Below are 15,669 nucleotides of genomic sequence, written 5' to 3'. Positions count from 1 at the left end.
GTCCAGGTCCTGTAGAGGACACCCCAGGAGTCACATCATGTCCCCTGGAGCTCCTTGAACTCAGACAGGCTCTGTGCAGTGCCCATTTTCTGAGGAGTCTGTTCAGTGCTCGACCACCCTCTGAGGGCAGAACCTTTCCCTGATCTCCAGCCTAACCCTGCCCTGACAGAGCTCCAGCCATTCCCTGGCCCTGTCGCTGTCACCAGAGCAGAGATCAGTGTCTGTCTCTCTCCACGTCCCCTCAGAGGAAGCTGTAACTGGGATGAGTCTCCCCTCAGTCTCCTCCAGCTGAACGGACCAAGTGCCCTCAGCCGCTCCTCCTCCCCTCAAGGCCCTTCACCAGCTTCTTTGGACGCCTTCTAACACCTTAATATCCTTCTTATATTGCCGTGCCCACACCTGCCCTCAATATCCCAGGTGAGGCCGCCCCAGCGCAGAGCAGAGCGGGACAATCCCCTCCCCGGCCCGATGCCCCCCAGGACACGGCTGCCACCATCCCCATTCCGAACCCACGGCACGGCACTGCCGCAGCCCCTGAGCCGCCGCGGCCCCTCCGCAGGCCCTCACCTCCGAGCGCGCCGCCGGCAGCCCCGGTCTCCCGGAAGAGCTCGGTCTCCATGGGGACGGCGGGCGGGCGCGCCGGAAGCGGCGGCGCTCGGTGCGGGAGGGCGGCACGTCCGCTCCTCCGCCCGCGGCCCGCCGGACCATGGAGCCGGGACGGGCCGGCTGCCTCCTGCTCCTCCTGCTGCTGCCGGCGCTGGCAGCGGCCGCGCCGGGCGAGTTCGACCCGTACCGCGTGCTAGGGGTCGGCCGGAGCTCCAGCCAGGCCGACATCAAGAAGGCCTACAAGCGGCTCGCCCGGGAATGGTACGTGCTGCCCTTGCACCCCCTCCGCCCGGCCTCGGAGCGGATCCCGGCCCCGGCTCGGTGACAGCGGCAGGCCCCGCGGCCCGCGGTGCCGTGAGCCGCCTCGCCTGGCGGTGCGCCCCGGCGTCCTCGCAGGCCGGCCGTCAGCCTGACGCACACGTAGATGCTGCATGCCGGCGATACTGCTGTAGAACCCTCTGGAGTCCGGCTGCGGGGGCAGAAGTTCGCTCAGAGTCTGCTTACGAGGGGAAAAAGTTGTCCCAGAATCAGGCTACAGGGAGAGAAGTTCTCCCAGAGTCTGGCTAGGGTGGGAAAATTCTCAGAGTTTGGCTACGAGTGGGGGAAAGTTCTCCTGGAATCTGGCTACAGAGGGAAAAGTTCTCCTGGAGTGTGGCTGTGGGGTGAAAACTGTCGCAGAGTCTGGCTACAGGAAAAAAGTTCTTCCAGAGTCTGGTTACAAAGGGAAAAAGTTCTCCCAGAATCAGGTGATGGGGGGAAAAGTTCTCTTGGAGTCTCGCTGTGGGGAGAAAAAATTCTCCCTGGGAACTTCTAATGCACAAGGGTTGAAGTCTCAGCTTGATACCTGGATGTCCAAGGGCCGTTCAGTCACTGTGCTGTGGAAGGGAAATGGGTTGGATGCACAAATGTCACGCCCCTCATGCAGGTGGTGTGTGGTAAGGGGCAGGCTTACAGCATAGAAATAAAATTAATAAAGTAGGCTTACCTGCAGCTTTTAGAGCCTGTGTTGTTCCATGTGAGACATCCCTGAGGCCATGGCAGGAGGTGATTCAAGGAAGAACCTGGTGGTTATGTAAAGCAGCAGCCAAGGGAGGCATTGCTAGGAAGGAGACACACTCCATGTCCTGGGCTCAGGCAGCTGGGGATGGAGCAGACAGAGGGACAGGTCCACAGGCACACAGCCCATATCCCAGTGCTGCATTTTGGGATGGGGTTTGGGCAGGAACAGCATGCGCTGGGTATAAATCTGACCTCAGCCTCGGGGATGTCAGTGCACACCCTCACTGCCCATGTCCTCCTCACCTCCAAACAGAGGCCAACAGCTCCCCCACTGACCCCTTTTCCTCTGGTTCTGCCCCACAGGCACCCTGACAAAAACAAGGACCCGGGAGCAGAGGACAAATTCATCCAGATTAGCAAGGCCTATGAGGTAACACATGCTTCCTGTGAACTCCTGGTATCGTTAACATTAAGTGACCTTAGTTTTCCATACATTGCTTTGTGTTTTTCCAGTGTATGTCTGTGTGGGAAAGGTGCTTGACTCTGTGGAGGTGGACATTACCCACCCAAATATTTGCTCAGCTTTGTTGACAGAGCCACTGGGGTCACCAGCATGGTTTCTGCTGTAAATACTTTGCTACAGGTCTGCCTTGCTCTGCCTAAAAAGCCTCAAAGAAGGAAGGAGTGGGGTATTCCCCAAGCCCTGCTCAGCTGACCAGCATGTTGACTGTGTCACATATACATAAAAGCATTTTGGGGTCATGTAAACAACATTCATCATCACAGGGATTTAGTCACCTCAAATTAGTCTTAGCAGTAGTTATTTGCACATTCTGGAAGTTGGTTGCTCCAGTTTGTGGCAGCCAAGCCCATGGAAATCAAAATAAATCTTTATTTCCCTGCTAAAAAAATGCAGTTTCTCTGCAGGGCATCTGGCTGCTCAGTGAAACTTTTGGCACTTTCTGAACCTTCCAGATTCAAAGAGACACCAGCAAAAGCCATTCCAGAAAAGTGTTTGTGCTCAGAACACAGAATGTTCAGACCCGAGGAGGTGTTGGTTACAGAAGTGGGTATAGCAATCTGGATTTAGGGGCTCGTTTTCTTTGGGCTTTGAGGGTTTTTTACCCTTATTTACCACAGTGAGCTGAGAAGGATGTGATGCTTCCTTTTTCAAAATATTTATCTGTCTGATGTGCAGCAAAGACTGCACATTGCTTATGTTATTTACTGAGGGATTACAGTCAGGGCAGTTCCCCCTCATGGTTTCAGGCAATCATTTTTCCATCATTTCCTTTCCAGATTCTCTCCAACGAGGAAAAGAGGGCAAACTTTGATCGCTACGGAGATGCTGGGGAAAGCCAGGGCTTCTCTCAGCAGCAGCACCGCCAGTTCCACCGCTTCCACGATGGCTTCTATTTTGATGAGTCCTTCTTCCATTTCCCTTTCAATTCCGAGAGGCGCGACACCTCCGACGAGAAGTATTTGCTCCACTTTTCCCACTACATCAATGAAATCGTGCCAGATAGCTTCAAGAAACCTTACCTCATTAAAATCACCTCAGACTGGTGCTTCAGCTGCATCCACATCGAGCCCGTGTGGAAGGAAGTTGCTCAGGAATTGGAGGCTCTGGGTAAGGATGAGGTTGTTGGGGTTGGGTGTGTGTCCCTCGCCTCGTAAGGCTGCGGTGGTTTGCCTTCAGGTTTGTGTGACCCAGTTTAGACCCGGTGGATTTCCTCAGGGTTTTATCCTAATGCTCTCCCAAACATTCCTAACTCCAAAGCAGGGTGCTGGGCAAAGGAGCAGGTCATCAGTTTTGCACTGGGCATTTGGGTTGTGGGGGATCTTAGACGTGAACCCGGTGCTCTCCTTTTCCAGGAGCAGGAATCGGCGTCGTTCACGCGGGGTACGAACGGCGCCTCGCCCACCATCTGGGTGCCCACAGCACTCCAACCCTGCTGGGGCTCATTAATGGGAAAATAACCTTCTTCCACAATGCTGTCGTTCGGGAAAACCTGCGGCAGTTCGTGGAGAACCTTCTGCCAGGGAATCTTGTTGAAAAGGTAGGTTCTAGCAGGGGTGTGAGATGCTGCTGTTCCTCTCTGCCTGGAGATCCCTCTCTCCTTGGCTGTTTTGGTGGTTAATCTGTTTAATTCAGGCTCCAAGCTGATCTGTGACACAAAGCTCCAAGCCCTGGAGCTGTCAGAAGCATTCCCACCCCACAGCTCTGTAACACTAGTCCTTGAAAAAAGGATCCTGTTACTGCATGGCCACACCAGTGATTCTAGTGGCAGCTGACCCCAGCTGTGACACCCCACAGCTGCCAGGGCTCTACCCAAGCTATCCCTAGAACAGGAACCTGCTGGATTTCACTTCTCTCCTGCTTTCTTGGCATTTCATCCAGCAAATTAGGGACCACTTGCTACCTCATAGGTCATGTCTGCTAAAACTCACTGACACAGAGTCCCGTTTGTTTTATCCAGTTTTCCTTCAGACCTTTGAAATGAACTAGCAGCATGAGCCCTTTCAAAGTCATAAGTAAAATCTCCTAACTGATAAAATATTCCTGTGTTTCAGCCTTCTGGTTATTTTTGACAGAGTCCTAAGACGCCCACCACCCCTGTGATGTGGCTGGGTCAGCCCCCACAGCACTCTCACCTGCCTGGCCTCTGCTCATGGCCTTGTTCATCTCACCTCATTTTCCCTTGGGTCACCTTCCCCAGTGGACTTTTCACTTGTATTCTGGTTATTGGAGTTATTTGATTTCTCGCCCCAAAAATAGGGATAATTTCCCCTTCCACAGTAACTGCAGCCATCTATGTCCTTTCTGAGAGGTAGCACACCTGAAACAGAGCAGGTTTACTGGAGTTCTCAGCCTTCTTTTAACCTTTGGGTTCCCATTTTTATGTACATATAAATAATATGGTCCCAACAAACAAGAGAATAACAGTGATGTTGGCATTGACTTGGAATGGCATCAACAGAGGCTGCAATAACTAAGATGGCTGAGGGAGGTCAAGACTGGTGGTTTTAATTCACTCATTAATCAGGAATATGTGTTGGAAAGACCAACCCACTGTTGGTCTGCTTCCTGCAACACCTGGACAGCATTTTCAGACTCAGCCCTTGTTCAGACACCTCATTGCTGGTGTCTGACAGCTCAGAGTTTAAACTGATGTTCTGCTTCTGTCTAAAGATTACAGATAAAAACTACATCCGCTTTCTGTCCCACTGGAGGAAAGACAACAAGCCCCACGTGCTGCTCTTCGATCACATGCCAGTTGTGCCGTTGTTATACAAGGTAATGTCATTTCTCTCACTGCATTGTTGACTTGCTTACAAATCCAGATGTTCCAAATTACAGCACGTCACTGCCATGAGCAGAGGTGGACTGATGCCTCCAGACACCACTGACTGGTCTGAGGAGAGCAAGCTGATTTGTGCAGGTTGTAAATGATGTAGCCAGGTGACCAGCTTTGTAAGGAGTCTTTTTCTTCATCCTGACACAGTTACCCTTCACGGGTGTGAAGGTGCAGGTGTGTTTCAGAGGTAGCAGCAACACAGGTGCACAACCTTTGTTGGGAATGAGAGATGTTTGTGGCATATCTAATTTGGGTTGCTGAAAATCCCATTTCCTAAGAAGCCCCTGCCACCCTACAACATGTCAGGCTGTAAATAAAGCCGTGGATCTGTGAAGACTCCTGGCGCAATGACTAAGAGGATGCAAAACTTGGTTCAGTGAGGGAGAGCAAGAGCTTGTACCTCTCACAGCACATCTGATGGGATTCAACCAGCAGGATGTGTTCTTGGAGCAAAGTCACCACGGGCACTTGGGGAGCAAATGCTTACACTGTAACATAACTGTGCTGGGGATTTCCTCCTGCCCAGCTGACGGCCTTTGCCTACCGAGATTACCTCTCCTTTGGCTACGTGTACGTCGGACTGCGAGGCACCGAGGAGTTGTCCAGCCAGTACAACATCAACGTCTACACTCCCACCATGATGATCTTCAAGGAGCACATCGACCGGCCCGCTGACGTTGTGCAGGTATCACTCAGAGCCCTCTCCAAGAGCTTAGGGAAAGGGGCACAGAGCTTTTCTGACCGAGCTGGTGATGAGGGCGTGGTCAGTGGTGCAGTTTGGAGGAAGAGTGTTTGTTCTCAGCTTAAACTCAGACTTTGGAGGAGGAGAGAGAGTGTTAGGACAAGAGAAGCTTGGGGCACTCCAGCCTGTTGGGGAGTGGGGACACTTGTAACTTTACAGTCTTGGGGCCTCAAAACATCTTGGGTGATTGCAGGGATGACCACAAGGGCTGGCAGCCTTCTCCAGGAACATCCGACAGCTTTCCCCTCCTCTTCCTGCTCATTTCCGACTTCTGCTTTCTTGGTCCTTGCCAGGCACGAGAAATGAAGAAGCAGCTCATTGATGACTTCCTTTCCCAGAATAAGTTCCTCATGGTGGCCAGGCTCACCAGCCAGAGGCTGTTCCAGGAGCTGTGTCCTGTGAAAAAGTCTCACCGTCAGCGGAAGTAAGTGAGGGGTTCCCATTTTGTTTCCCAAGGCTCTGGTGCTGCTCCTAGAGTCACTTTTGGTTTGTCACTTTGTTCTTCCAAGAGGAAAGGGGTTGGTCATTCCCTCTCACCTCCAGACTGGCTCTTAATCTGTATCTCATTGTGTCATCCAGGCACTGCGTGGTCTTGCTTACCGAGGAAGGAGAGAAGTTTGCTGAGGCTTATGAGGCATTTTTGACTTTTGCTGTGGCCAACACAAAAGACACACTGAGGTTTGTGCACATATACAGTGATCGGCAGCCGGAATTCGCAGACGCCTTGCTGATGGATGAGGAGAAGTATCGTGGAAGATCAGCTGTGAGCGTTTTATTATTTTTAATCCCTTCTTCTCTTAGCCTGTCATTTAATTGATGCTGTACCTTGATGTGGCACCTGATTCTGGGCAGTGGTTTGAAATGAATCATCTGTCTAGAAGAAAACAAAAGCCCCTTCCTCTCTGATGTGTGCCATGCTCTTGGCTCATCCAGGTGGTCATTCTGGAGAGACGCAATAATGCAGGGAAGATCGCCTATAAAGTCTTAGAGGAGGCCTGGCAAGGCAGCAAAGAGGACAACTTCATCCTCCTGGATCTCCTGGACCAGCTGAGGACAGACCCAGGCCTTCTGTCATCAGAGACCGTTGTGGCAGACCTGAATGATGAGCTCGCTCCTGTAAGTGCACAGCCTTTCCAGATGCCTGACATTCACGTCACCTTTGTGGACAGTCCCATTATGGTTGTTCAGAGGCATTGTTTTTATTTTAAAATAACAAGGCAAAACTCTTGAAAGATTTCTTGCTTACAGAAGGAATCTCATGGTATGCTGTGAACCCGTTGGGGCTCTTTATAGTTTTGTCATTTCATTTTTTGCTTTTCATTCTTTTCAAACAGATGTTCCTTATCCGATGGTTCTACTCCACAGTGGACTACATCTCAGACTGGTGGGACAGTTTGTTTCACAGTAACTGGTATGGATTGGGCATCCATTGTTGGTATTCATAGCTTCCTTGTCACCTTATTTTAAAACAGATCAAATTTTAGCATCCTTTTGGGTGGGAGCAGGACAGCACTCAAAAATATGATGGCCTTTAAGACCCAAGAAACAAGCTGAGTTTCTGGGGAAGGCACACTGCCTGTTATCTGACATAGGCAGGAACTGAAATCGAGGCAGAAAATGTGAACTCACAGATCTGACTGCTGTTTGCACATCTTCCCTCAGGCGAGAAATGATGCCACTCCTGTCCTTGCTCTTCTCTGCGCTCTTCATTCTCTTTGGCACTGTTATTGTTCAGGCTTTCAGGTGAGTGTGCACCAAAACGCCCTCAGGGATAGCTCTTCAGTCCAACCCCAAAGCCTTACACACGCACAAAATGCCTTTCCTCTGCAGTGATTCGAGTGACACAAGGGACGCTCCACCCTCGGGGAAAGAAGAAACGGCTGCAAAGACGGAGAAGAACGACGCGAGCTTCAGCAAAGAGAGTAACAGGTTCCCTCTCTAACTTTTCCAGAATGTTTTCTGCAAAAGCATTGCTCAGGGAGCACCTGTGCAAGGAGGGTTAGTAAAGAGCTGAGAAGTGCTGAAGTTGCACATAGTGCAGTTGTGCAGGGCAGTGCAGGCACAGCAAGGAAGGAGGACCAGTGTGCAGCCAGGACCCAGCCAGCAAGGACAAGGGGACACTAATCTGCTTATTAAACAATTCCCACCAAGTTTGCCCAAGAGAGCATCCTCAGGGGAAAGGGAAAGGTCTGACCCACTCATTGAGAGAGGTGCAAACCAAGCCATTGCACCAGTTACATTGGCTTTTGCTACAGGGCACAAGGATGGCTCAGCATAACGGGCTGGCAAATGCACTCACAGTTTCTCCATCCTCAGTTGCTCCCAGTCCTTTGCCCCCCTTTCACTCAGTGTTTTTGTTGCAGCAGGATTCCCAAAAAGAGCTTTGTGGAGGTGACTGAGCTAACAGACATCAACTACACCAGTAACTTGGTGCGCCTGAGGCCAGGACACATGAACGTTGTCTTGATCCTGTCCAACTCCACCAAAACCCCCCTGCTCCAGAAGTTTGCCCTCGAAGTCTACATGTTCACAGGGTAGGCTGGGCCCTCTCCCAGGTTTCTGTTGCTGTATTAATCACTTGTGTGATGCTGCTCTGGTGACACGTCAGGAGTGTGGGTGGCTCCATTGCCAGGAGTGAATGCTTCTGTTGATCAAAGCGGCCTCTGCCCTCATCAGTGGCAATGAACCACCAAAAACCAAGAGGCTGTTCCCAGCCAGACTTGGTGGTGGTGGCCAGAGGGGTTGGGTGCTGGTGCCACTTTGACTGGAGCCATGATTTGACAAATAGAAAGCATGACAGTGCTGCATACACTGAGCTGAAAAAGGAGCTGCAGCAACACAGCACTGCGCTGTCCTTGTTGACAATTCATTACCTGTCCAGTAGGAATCCAGCCAGACCCAGGACACATGCTAATCCCAGTATCTTCTCTGCTCTTCCCCCAGAAGCAGCTCTCTTCACTTCTCCTTCCTCAGCCTGGACAAGCACCGAGAGTGGCTGGAATATCTGCTGGAGTTTGCACAGGATGCGGCCCCCATCCCAAACCAGTATGACAAGCATTTCCTCGAGCGTGACTACACGGGCTATGTCCTGGCTCTGAACGGCCACAAGAAATACTTCTGCCTCTTTAAGCCTCACAGATCAGGGGACGAGGGGGGAACCCTGGGATCGTGCGAGGATTACGATGCTTTACAACATGCGGAAGCCAGAGGGAAATCCTCCTGCAGCCCGGGATCTAGATCCATTAAAAACAAATTACACAAATTGTCCTTTTGGATGGAACGCCTTCTAGAGGGTTCCTTACAGAGGTTCTATATCCCCTCATGGCCTGCACTAGACTGAGGAATTTTACAGAGATTCTAAGGGGACAAACTTTTTATGAAGATGACAAGGGACAGCTCTTTCCAGGAATACTCAAACAAGCTTGTTGAATGGACTTTAGGTTTTAGATGAACTTTCCTGGGGCTGGCAATTAGAACACATCTCCCGTGTCTGGAGCCCGGGAGCGCAGCCAAGCACGCCCGTGTGCCCTCCGCCGCCCCGCCGTGCGTTTGGACGCTGTACAACCCCAGAGCCAAGAAGTCCGTTGTGCGCCTCTCGTCCTGCCGCGTCTGCTTCCCGAGTCGCCCCCATCCCACCTCTTGTTTTACCTCAGTTGAAGAAATCTGTGACCTCCCTGGGTCTGGACCAGCTGTGGCCAGTGGTGCAGGCCAGGTCATGGTACTCCCTCCCCGTCCCTGTGTGCTTAGCCCATGGTGCATGGTGTAACTCTGGCAAGACCCTGCAGACCCTCCAGGCCCTGCCCTTCCGAAAGGCCTCCTCCCACCAGGCAGTGGTACTCTCTTGGCTTTCCCCATGGTAAGTGATGCAGAATCCAGTTAGGAGCATCTCCCTTGTAGCAAACCTTAGCTGGGACCCCCCCATGGTGCAGGCTCGTGGGCGATCTGCATGTTTCATGCTCCTCGTGTCATGGTTCCACCTGCAGCTTCACTGGCTGAACCATAACAGGGAGGGAAAGGGCACGGCCGTAAAATACTGTCAAAGTGTTGAGTCATTTAAATGTCATGTTGATTTTCCAGATGCCTTTTCTGCTTCTGTCGATTTTAGACGATGTATCCTAGAGCCATAATTTTACCTGCGTCCTCAGATTGTAGGCGTGAGCTGCTATGAGCCAGTAGATATGTAAAAAAGTCTACGTAGCTGCCAGGGAGTCACCTGGGCTCCTTGCAAACACCTTTCCAGCTGTAGTACAAACCAACCTTCCTTTGTATCAAGGAACCTCAACCTTCAATGATTGTATTCTTGAAATGTTGCCCCAGAAGTGCTGTATCATCAGACTGTTGCGTGCGTGTGAAGCTCCTTTGGTTTAGTTGGAGGTTGAGATGTTGGGTTTCAGCCTCTCACCCATTTCCTTCTTACCCCAAACCTCCATTTCTGCACACTCAGGCTGCTCTCGTGGCTTTGTGTTTGTTTGCTTGGGTATTTCTTTCATCTTTTGGAAGCATTGGGGGTGTGTGAGGTTAGAGCAGCTGCACAGCCCTGGGTTTGGACATTGCTTTGCTGTAGCAGTGCCCCAACAGCTGCTTCCAGCACCACAGGGAAAGGGTGCCCCTGGCTAAGGCAGAATGATGATAAACAGCAGCCTGGTGGCTGCTTAACACTCCTTGAGTGACACAGTGAGGCAGCAGGGCTTCTCTTTGTGGCAAGGACTGAAATCCTGTGAGGTTTGTTCTTCCTTCTCACTGCACTGACATTGGCACCCAGGCTTCCTCCTTCCATGGATCTGGAACCCTGGGGCACCATCAGGCTCCAGCATTGCCAAAGCACAGGGATGGGGGCCAGTGGCCTTTTGTCACAGGGCTTGGAGCACAGAGCACTCAGTGAACACATGGTGTTAATTCCAGACTCAGCCCTTGCCACTTTAGTTACCATCTTAGCAGAGCAGCTAGTCAGTAGGAATAACTGCCAACCCCTGAGCTAGCTGCTGATCCCGCAGAGAAGTAGGGAATACTCCAGTCATTGCACTCCCTGTGTGCCCTAATTGCTCCCAAAGCCTTGCCTCATTGCATTTCCCCATCCTGGGAGCAGACTGGCATGCTCCAGCCCCCACAGGTACCTCAGATCCCCTGTACAACGTGCTTCAAATAAAGGCTGCAATACTACAAACTATCCCTATGTGAGGTTAATTAATGTGAGTTAATTCCAGCCCAGTGCACTCTGGGCCATGGAATGAGGCACTAAAGTAGAGGGAAGGAAGGAAGGTGAAGTCTTCTCCCTGCCCTGGAGCTCCTGTGAAGGCACACAGGTAGCGCTGATAGAGAGCAGAGAGGGAGTGAAACACCAGCCTGATGCTTCTAGACTTCATTTCCACCTGGCTGGAGCAATCACTGCAGCACTCCTGCACTTTTCCCACAGCTTGCCATGCAGGATGTGGTTGGAATAGTTTTTACCCCAGCAGAAGGCTCCACATAACATCTTAAACATTTGCAGTAGCAGAAGAATGCTCTCTGTCTCTCTGCTGTTTCTTCAGCTGATCAGAAACAAGGAGAAAACCCTCAACTCATGAAAAAGTGCCTAGTTATGCTACAGTGAGGGAATTCAGCTCAACCCTGAGGAAGGGGGGAGAAGGCTTTATGGCCTTCACATCCATTGTGTGTTGCATGCTGCCAGAATCATTGGGTTTATTTTCTTTTTAACACAGGTAACCTCCCCTTTCAGCCAGGGAGTGTTTGCATCAGTCCACTGGTGCTGGCTGGGGCTGGACAGGAGCACAGCTCCTGGATTTTTATGGAAATTTTGCCTGAGTTGAAGCAAAAGCCAAGCTGCTCTGCCCCCTGATTAGGGCCAGCATGGCACTCCAGGTGTTTGCTGTCTTGAGACCACAGTCAGAGCTGCTTATCCCGGGATCTGCCCTCTCCCAGCAGCCATGAACCATCACCCCATCATTTTCTGAACACTTGTGATTCTGTTCCACACGCGGTGATTTGTAATCCAAAGATTGAGGAGATTGGGTCCTAGTGCACTTTCCTAGTGATATTTGAGCGATGGCACAGTGCTCAGAGCTGAGGCAAAGGGATACAGGCCCCAGAGTGGAGATTGTTCCCAAACTCCTCCCTGTCCCTGTCTCTGCCCTTCACCCACAGCAACCAGGAGCCAGGACACGAGCGCAGCCTGACAAGTAGGACTGAGAACTAGGTACCTATTTTGCACTTTTGATACTGGGAGGGGGGAAATTAACTTATTTGGCAAACTTGTCTTTTTTATTTTTGGGGGGTTTTGTTTTGTTTTTGTATTTGTGATCAGGCACTGATGTAATTTTGTTTTAAGACAATTACAGTTTCGCAACCAAAATAAACTATTTTAATGTGTGATGAGGTGGCTCTGTGTCTCCATGTCCAAACTAACCTCACCTCCATGTCCTCTCAGAAATTTCAGGAGCGTTAAACTGCTCCTGCCATAGGCAACTCCTGGTTATTCCACCAGCAGGCAATCTAGACAAATATCTCCCTACTCTCAGCAGGAGGCTCAGGCTCCCTCCATGTCCTCCCCTCTTCCAAATTCATTGTCCTGCTGCAGCATCCTAATGGGACAAATCTTTCACCAGTGACAGTTTTTCCAGGAGCCCTGTGAGCTGGGTGAATCATTCCAGAGGCAAAATGGCATTAGCCTCATCTGTGCCTTTCCCAGGCCAGCTCCAAAGCTCAAGACCCCAGTTAAATGGGGTGTCTAGCCTGTTCCCTACAGTTTCCCAGCTAAAAAAAAATGTTTCCCAGCTAAAAAATACATTTTCTAGTAGTAAATGGCATTTATTTCATGCTGCAAAACTCATGCTGGCTGCAGCTGTCTGAAGGGAAGGTGGGAAGTGCCCTCACAGTGTCTTCACTCCTGGGAGGACACACAGCATCTCAAACAGTAGGTTTGCCCCCAGGAGGGCTGTATTGCCTAAAAAAAACAAGCGAAGAAAGGAAATCTGTGTATATCCAACAGCTTTCACCCACAGGCACCTGTGCCAGGCACTTGTCTTGCCCTCAGGCATCGTCAGACTCACCAGAGACATCATACATTGGTGCAACTTCCACAAGGTCACACCCCACTATGTTCAGGCCTTTGCAGCCACGAATAATCTCCAAAGCCTAGGGAAAAACATGGATTTGGGATCAAGAAACTCATCTGACCAAACAGACCGGTCCAGGCTCCGCTTTCCCCATATTCCAGAAAGGAAACCCAGCCTCTACAGATGAAATCACATCAGTTCCACATTTTCCTTCCTCACCACCATGAGGAAACACTTCCTGGCCTCCCTAACTTCCACTTTGCAGTGCTGGTGAAACGACCTCCTTTAAGGGAGCAAAAGAGCCCTTTCCCCCTGGGCAGGGCAGCGTGTCCCTCACCTGTGCAGGTGTGAGCCCGGCTATCTCGGGGGTGCCGGTGCCCGGGGCGTAGGCGGGGTCCAGCCCGTCGATATCGAAGCTGATGTACATCGGCCTCTCCCCCATCTGCGCCCTCACCTCTCTCATCAGCGGCTCCAGGGACTTCATCCAGCACTGCTCAGCTGGGACCACGCGGAAACCCTGCGGGAGCACAGGGAAAGGGGGGGAGATGAGGAGCATCCCCTGCCCTGCTGGGGAATATCTACCGGGAACAATCCTCATTCCAGGGCCAAGCTGCAGAAGTGCACCGGGAAACACCTTCCACTCCCCTCACACACAAACTCCCCACTCAGCTGACATTCAGCGAGCCGAGAGTGCTTGTCCTGCAGACAAGCCGCTGGCATGGAACAAGAGGCAAAAAATGCATTTATTTCCCGTCTGAAGCCAAGTAATCGTTACTGACGTGGTATTTATGGCAGGGGGAGCACAGAGCTCTGTGGGCGGATCAGTTTACCTGCTCCCGGCAGTACTTGTGGGGATCTGGGTCATAGGAGGAGCCTCGGATGCCGATCTGCACCACGCGGGCGCAGTCCAGCAGCCCTTCCTCCGCACAGCGCCGGAACGAGCTCCCGTGGTAGATCCGCTGCCCCAGGGCCGTGTCCCCGGTGTCCGTGTGAGCATCCACGTGCACCAGCCCCACGGGACCGTGCCTGCTCGAGACACGGCGGCCACGCTAGTCCTGTCCCGTGCAAGGTGGCCCTGCCAACAGCAGGGGCAGCAAACCTGGAGCCTTGCTGAGGCTCCTTCCCAGGTCCTTCCTCTCCATCTCCAGATTAGAAACTTACTTTGCCGCCAGGGCCTGCAGGATTGGGTATGTTATGGTGTGATCTCCACCTGCAAGAAGACACAGGGAAGAGGGGAAATACGCTACAGGAGCTGCTCAGTGCTCATTACTTTTTCTCCCAAGTATTTTTTCCCCTCTTTGCATTTATCCTGCACTTATTCATTCCGGGCTTCATTGCCAAAGGAAAACTAACACTCCCATGTGCAGGTTGCTTCCTCTCCTGGGTCCTCTCTTCTCCTGGTCTTCCTTTTAGGGAGGACCAGGTATGCAGAACTGCCAGCAGGGACAGCCTTGGAGCAGGATCCTTGATTGGGCTTATAAATAGATATTTGATCAGCTTCTAGGACTCTGTAACTGGTGACTTGCCCCTCGTTACTCCACACACTCACTGCCTTCAGCAGCACTAATGCCAAGCACTAACAGCTGCGAACTTGAACACGCACCTAAATCAGGTCTCGTGCAAAGCCTGGTGCTCGCTCAGCTGGAGGGACACAAGGGAAAACACCTGCTCTTGCTTTGGGTCCTGCTCAACAGCACACCAAAAACATGTCAATGGTATTATTTGCAGACGGACCCATCCTCCTCATTTTTAACCCAAAGGAAGAGGCATCACAGAACATTCTGTTCAGTGAGAGCCTGTGAATTTACCCATGATACAGCACAACAGCCCAGGCAGGGAACAGATGCATGACTTGCCTTCTGCCAAGGCTGGATTGAATGACAGAGGAAGCAGAGGGAGTTTGGCAGAGCCAGGACGCAGTGGCAGGAAGGGAGACCGGGGCTCCTACCCAAGGTGAGGGGCACACAGCCCGAGGCCACGATCTCCTGGTAGGAGTCCCGGATGAGGCGGCAGCTGTCGGGCAGGTTGTAGAGGTTCACGTTCACGTCCCCGATGTCGGCCACCCGCAGGGAGTCAAAGGGCGCGGCCCCGGTGCTGCCGTTGAACCTCCTCAGCATGGCCGACTCGGCGCGGATCTGACGCGGGCCGAACCTGGGCCGTGACATGGCTGGGAAATGCCACCAGGCATTGTCCCCAGCACCCCTCTCACCACAGGAGAGCCGTGCCCGATGGCCAGAGGGAAGCATGAGCTTCCCTGGCTGGCCCTTACCTGGCTCCCGGCCGGTTGGACGTGCCTGTGTCCAGTGGGACACCCACAAACGCCACATCCAGTCCCTCCGCAGACGCCTGCACGGGAAGCCTCATCATGGAGCAGATTCCCACAGGCCGGGCCACGAGCAGGGCACTGGGGGGCACGTTGAACTGCGAGCTCCAGCAGCTGGGGGCTCTGCTCCCTGGGAGCAGGGGCTGGAGGAGCCCTGCAGACATACTGGAGGCAGCCAGAAGGGCTGGAGGCCGCAGGCTGTGGTGTGATGCTGTCACCATGGTGGTCACAGCTGGCTTGGGAGCACAGAGCCCAGCTGCCCTGGGCAGCAGCTGGCTGCAGGCAGCCCAGAGCAGAGGCCTCATCCTGACCCACACACTCCCACCCTCTCTCTCACTGGGAACGCAGCAAGGCGTGCTGTGGAGCCCGTTCCCAGCTTGGGTAGAGTGCCAGCTGCCTCTGCCAAGCCTCCCTCCAGGGATCAAAGTGCACTGGACACTGCACTGCCCAGGGAAGGGCAGAAATCCAGCCCAGCCTCCACAATCACCCTCCCAAGCAACCCCTTTCCCAATGGCATAGTCCTGGCAAACACTGGGAACAAACACAGGGGCAAGAACCTGTGCAGGGATTAGTGGGACAGGGTGGGAG

General features: G+C 52.4%; 2 protein-coding genes across 4 annotated transcripts; one reads left to right on the top strand and one right to left on the bottom strand.

The window, feature by feature from the left end:
* Positions 1-674: 674 nt before the first annotated feature.
* DNAJC16 (DnaJ heat shock protein family (Hsp40) member C16) lies at positions 675-12,068 on the top strand. 3 transcript variants are annotated; one of them, XM_059487636.1, is made up of 14 exons: positions 675-867; positions 1,969-2,035; positions 2,905-3,235; positions 3,481-3,665; positions 4,799-4,903; positions 5,491-5,649; positions 6,000-6,130; positions 6,286-6,469; positions 6,640-6,822; positions 7,041-7,117; positions 7,369-7,449; positions 7,537-7,635; positions 8,073-8,240; positions 8,650-12,068. In XM_059487636.1, the coding sequence occupies exons 1-14, from the start codon at positions 707-709 to the stop codon at positions 9,044-9,046; spliced, it is 2,328 nt and encodes a 775-aa protein (XP_059343619.1). In that variant the 5' UTR covers positions 675-706; the 3' UTR covers positions 9,047-12,068. The 3 variants fall into 3 exon arrangements, with proteins under 3 accessions (XP_059343619.1, XP_059343620.1, XP_059343618.1); XM_059487637.1 differs by having other exon boundaries at positions 8,070-8,240; positions 8,653-12,068; XM_059487635.1 differs by having other exon boundaries at positions 8,070-8,240.
* Positions 12,069-12,489: 421 nt separating this feature from the next.
* On the bottom strand, positions 12,490-15,419 carry AGMAT (agmatinase). Its single transcript, XM_059487600.1, has 7 exons — positions 15,028-15,419; positions 14,707-14,909; positions 13,920-13,968; positions 13,589-13,784; positions 13,096-13,275; positions 12,753-12,837; positions 12,490-12,646 (listed from the first exon to the last, which is right to left on the bottom strand). The coding sequence occupies exons 1-7, from the start codon at positions 15,384-15,386 to the stop codon at positions 12,573-12,575; spliced, it is 1,146 nt and encodes a 381-aa protein (XP_059343583.1). The 5' UTR covers positions 15,387-15,419; the 3' UTR covers positions 12,490-12,572.
* Between the last annotated feature and the right edge of the window lie 250 nt (positions 15,420-15,669).

This window comes from Ammospiza nelsoni, chromosome 22 (genome assembly GCF_027579445.1).
Source record: "Ammospiza nelsoni isolate bAmmNel1 chromosome 22, bAmmNel1.pri, whole genome shotgun sequence".
NCBI classification, from domain to species: domain Eukaryota; kingdom Metazoa; phylum Chordata; class Aves; order Passeriformes; family Passerellidae; genus Ammospiza; species Ammospiza nelsoni.
The sequence above is the reverse complement of the archived record's forward strand: the minus strand, read 5'-3'. Positions and strand labels throughout refer to the sequence as shown.